Source organism: Nicotiana attenuata, unplaced genomic scaffold (genome assembly GCF_001879085.1).
Source record: "Nicotiana attenuata strain UT unplaced genomic scaffold, NIATTr2, whole genome shotgun sequence".
NCBI classification, from domain to species: domain Eukaryota; kingdom Viridiplantae; phylum Streptophyta; class Magnoliopsida; order Solanales; family Solanaceae; genus Nicotiana; species Nicotiana attenuata.
The window spans coordinates 146,117-151,416 of NW_017671463.1; the positions used below are offsets into that span (position 1 = coordinate 146,117).

The 5,300-nt window shown below is 37.7% G+C and overlaps 1 protein-coding gene across 1 annotated transcript; it reads left to right on the forward strand.

Moving 5' to 3' along the window:
• The first annotated feature begins 4,342 nt into the window (after positions 1–4,342).
• Positions 4,343–5,263, forward strand: LOC109208450. The gene is made up of 2 exons (XM_019371559.1): positions 4,343–4,675; positions 4,808–5,263. Exons 1-2 carry the CDS (start codon positions 4,343–4,345, stop codon positions 5,261–5,263), a joined length of 789 nt encoding a protein of 262 aa, XP_019227104.1.
• The last annotated feature ends 37 nt before the right edge of the window (positions 5,264–5,300 follow it).

The following is a 5,300-nucleotide window of genomic DNA, read 5'->3' on the forward strand; positions in this document are numbered from 1 at the left end:
TAAAATATCCCCTTTGCTCGAGCAAGGTCAACATGACATTTGTGATTTGAAAGTTCCCCGCCCGGATTCGGGGAGGAACGATGGCACTTGCGTACCCTTGATTAGGAAGAACTCTTGGCACCGCTCTTGGTGGTGGCGGAGGAGGGTCTGGAATAGGATTGTTGTCATGTACATTAGCATTGGCATTTCGACCCCTCCGTGGTACTTGAGGTACCGGAAGCTCATCTTGCTCAACATCTTCAACCTCCTTTCCCGCCAAGGCATTGCCAAGAGGGTCATTTCCGTTTAGAGCCATGAGTACCTGATGGATCAAACACAAATAAAATTAGTAAAAGAAGGAAAGAGAAGCAAAACACAAAACTAGCTACACAAATAGTCAACACCGTAAGCTCCCCGGCAACGGTGCCAAAAAGTGATTAGGTCGCAGCGGACTCAACCTTTGGAAGAGTGGGCGCTAACACTTTTACCCAATAGTGGTATCGGGGTCAATTTTCACAGGGAGCTAGGAAGGGAGTTGGATATTTGTTTAGCCTAGAAATGCGAGTTTGCTTCTAATTGATCTTCTATCATTTTTGGGTTTTTCTTTGTGATTATCAATTAAAATTTAACAACTACTAATTATAACTAAATTATGCTAAGATATCAAGTCTCGGTTGTATGCAAGATAGAGAACGGCACTAGGGTCGTGGCATTTACCTAGGTGGTCAACTAACGGGTAGAGATTCTCAATACGAGAATGATGATTATGGGGCTTATGATATAACCGTTGCACGATAGCACTCACTCTCACACCTCTCGGTAGAGAGAATGATTATGCCCAATTGACTCTCTCGAGACCAATTGGGTAAGCTAACAAACCAAGCAACTTAGGGTTCAAGTTGGGTATTTGCTCTCTCGAGGTTTTACCCGTTAATTGGGACTACTATTCTCATAGATCCATCCCAATTCCTTGTTGGGTTAATTTTGGAGTCTTAGACACTCTTTCTCAAGAAGGGTCAAAACTCACAAAGCTAGACTTAATGTTTGCAACCACCAAATCCAAGTGAAAACATAAAAATAACCCAAATATCAAACACCCAACATCATTCAAGCATTAAACAATCATACCCATTAATTACCCACACTAGGGTTGAGCCACAACCCTAGCTTATGGGTTTAGCTAGCCATAATAACAACAGAAATTGAAGGAGAAATAGATAAAATGAACATATTAATTAGCTAGAAGGTAAATCTACAATAATCCACGTTAAACAAGATGAAAAATGCCTAAAATAGGCTAACACTTTTTGTCTCACGAGTGCAGCAGCTGTTCTGTATCTAATCCGTACCCTAAAAAATGACAAATATTCTATTTATACTAAGTTAAGAAAAAACGGACAAAAATACCCCTGCGGGGTCTGTGCAGTCCGCACAATGATGACACGCGGCCGCACTGGGTTGCTTTACTTCTGAGACTTGCTTTCTGAAGATGTTGGCGCGGACAACACAATGATGAAGTGCGGCCGCATGATGACTGGCGCGGACCGCGTGAACTTGCAGTGCGGCCGCATGAGTGGCATGTGATGGTCTCTGAACTTTTATGGCGCGGACCGCGTGAACTTGTAGCGCGGCCGCATTGGTTGGAACTAAGGATGCCACTCTCTGAACTTCAGTGGTGCGGACCGCATGAACTTGCAACGCGGCCGCACTGGTTGGACTGAGAATGCCACTTTCTGAACTTCAGTGGTGCGGCCGCATGACATGATGGTGCGGTCCGCACCAAGTTCTGTATATCCATGCTTTCCTGATCTTTGACACTTGAGCAGGTTTCACTCCGTTTCGAGCCGATTTTTGACTTTCGTCACCTTGTTGCTCAAACCTGCGATCAAGCGCAACTTATAAGCATTCTGGGTATATTTTATGGCAAATCATACATAAAGCATAGGCAAGTATGGGCATAAAACGTGTCAAAATCACAGTTATCAGCATGCAGCCATGAAAAAGCATAGCCAAATATGTCCCCATTCTTTGGACTTCTTACATGATCGCTATTCGCTTCCATAACATGCACAACACTTACACAACTCATTACCAACCAAACCATACATTATAATTTTTTTTAAAACCGTAATATGCAGGTTAGTTTACATGTATCTCAATTAATTTTACGAGACGTATATATAATCTCCTCTTAATATAGGTATCAATAACTCTGTCCATTAAGACTTGGAAAAAAACCAACTATAAATGATAATAGTTTAATTTTAGGCAAAATACATAGACAGATACTTAAACTATCAAAGAAAGTTCACTTGAACACCTCAACTGAGCCATTTTCCACCGAAACACTTTTACTATACTTTTACTGCACCAGTTTAACACGTTCGACCTGAGCTTATAAATTTTTTGACGCGTTTGTTCACGCTCTTCCAGCATGGATAATCTAACCAATTAAAAATTGACACATTTTTTACAATGACACATAGATTATTTTACCTAAAACCAAATTTATTTACCCTATTCCGAATCCCCAAACAGTCCCCCTAATTTTCCAGCATGGGTCCCACTTCTATCATTTCTTTCAAATCTCTCTATTTCGTTTTCCTCATCCCCAAACAGCCCCCTAATTTTTTTTTTTCCTTTTCTCTTTCTTCTCTGATACCAAGCAATTCTCCTTCAATTTCTACAGCAAAACAACGAGATTTATATCCTTCAATGTGACCCATATCTCATCTAATCACCAACAACCTTTTCTGTATCAGATTCATGACACATATCATTTTCTTCTTATTTAGTCCATCACCCGTCTTCTCTTATATATTTCCTGATACATTTTTTGAGTTTTCCCATGAAAAGGAAATGATAATTCTTGGGAAATAAATATGGGTTGACAATGAAAACAAGATTTATGGAAAATGGGTTTAAAGTTTTTGAAGTGAGTCGTCGAAGAAACTTAGGTGAAAAGATTAATTTAAGGATTTTTTCTCTCCTCAACCTCCATTTAAAATTTATTTTCAAAATATGATTTTATTAATAGATGCTATCTTTTTAAGAAGGGAGTTTAAGTTGGTTTTTTAGGGTTCTTACATCTTCTGAAAAAGGACATGATGAAGCAATTGGAGAAATAGAGATATTCGTTGACATATGAAATATTTAAAGATCTAGAAATAACATTTTTTAAATATCCTTAAACGAAATCTCCAATAATCTGAATCATTAAGGTTGCAAATGTTGGTGTTCTGCTATGGAGATTAAGGATAATATATTACAGAGAAAAGGAAAACAAATTAGGGGGACTATTTGGGGATGAGGAAAACAAAAAAAAAAAGAGTTGAAAGAGTGATAGAAGTGGGACCCACCTGTCCACATGTTTGATTCTGAAGAGTCTCACACAAGATAAAATTGTGTTTCACGCTCTCTAAAGAGGTGGGCATCACACACTATGCCACATCACCGAATTGTGTTTCAGACGTGTTAAACTAGTGCAGTAAAAGTATAGTAAAAATATTTCGGTGGAAAATGACTCAGTTGAGGTGTTCAAGTGAACTTTCTTTGATAGTTTAAGTGTCTGTCTATGTATTCTGCCTTAATTTTAATAAAATAAGTACTGTTATAAAATATTTAGTACATGTGGATGTCCACTATTCCCACTACTTTCACCCATAATGTAAATTACCTCCCACTACGAATCACCATTATGATTGTAACTCCCACACCTCCGTAACCCCTCCCCATGATCTTCCCCCATGATCTCAATTGTTAATGTCATGTTTAAGACAATGATTTTGTAACCTTCATATGTAATAGTATAAATAGAGGCATGAAATGTGAGATGGAATACACTTGAACACTTGATGAAATAAGAAAGTTATCTCTTCTTCTCTTATTCTACTTATCTTCTTGTTTTATATTGTTACTTTGAGCTACATTTTTTAACACGTTATCAATACGAAGTTGAGCTCTTTTCGTTGTTCAGGTATATTTGTTCATTTTATTTTTTTTCGTTGTATATTTTGATTTCATGATTAGTGTCTTTAATATGCCGTTTTATAATTTCTCACATCTCTAGATATATGTAAAAATAAAGAATTCTATGTTTCTTTATTTTAAGTTATTTGCATGATTGTCATGTGAAAGTTGCTAATTTTTATGTTAATAGAATTAATTGAGAGAAGATATTTTGTTCTAGTTAACATCAAAGATATACTAATAATTTGAAGAAAAAAAATAGTATTCTTTTCTATGGAATTATCACTTTAGTGTATATATAGATCACAAATTTGATATTATGTCAATTTTTAAGATTCTTTATGCTATTATCCTAATGATTTCTAATTAGTTATCTTCTTTGATAGTTTTTACTATGTCGAATTTGTCAAAGCTTGAGTTTGTGGCACTTGACATTTCTGGAAAGAATTACCTATCATGGGTTCTCGATGCTGAGATTCACTTAGCCGCTAAAGGCCTTGGTAACACCATTACTCAGGGTAATGAGGCATCAAGCCAGGACAAAGCGAATGCCATGATTTTCCTTCGTCATCATTTGGATGAAGGTTTGAAGGTTGAATATTTAACAGTGAAAGATCCACTTGAATTGTGGATTGGCCTGAAGGAAAGGTATGATCACCTTAAGGCTACGGTATTGCCAAGGGCTCGATATGAGTGGATGCACTTACGGTTGCAAGATTTTAAGACCGTAAGTGAGTATAACTCTGTTGTATTTCGAATAACTTCCCAATTGAAATTATGTGGGGAAGTTATGAATGATGAGGATTTGCTGGAAAAGACTCTTACGACTTTTCATGCCTCAAATATGGTATTACAGTAGCAATACCGTGAAAGGGGTTTTAAAAAGTATTCTGAATTGATCTCATGCCTTCTGGTGGCTGAGCAACATAATACCCTTTTGCTGAAAAATCATGAAGCCCGTCCCACAGGGTCAGCTCCGCTTCCTGAAGCGAATATAGCAGCTAGACGTGATAAGTCTGAAAAAAGACAGAATAATAATCATGACCATATGAATGTACGTGGGCATGGCAATGGTAAGAGACGATATAATAGTCGTCATCGTGGTGGTCATGGCAAACGAGAGAACAATATGGGTTCTCAAAATAATTCTTCAAGAGGCAAAAGCGGTAACTGCTACCGCTGTGGCATGAAAGGTCATTGGAAAACTGAATGTCGTGCACCTGAGCATTTTGTCAGGCTTTATCAAAACTCCATCAAAAGAAAGGCAAATATGTTGGAGCATCTTCTGCTAATGCCCCAGTGGAGTCACACTTGACCTTTAAAAATGATTTTGAGGCAGGGCCTTCGAAACA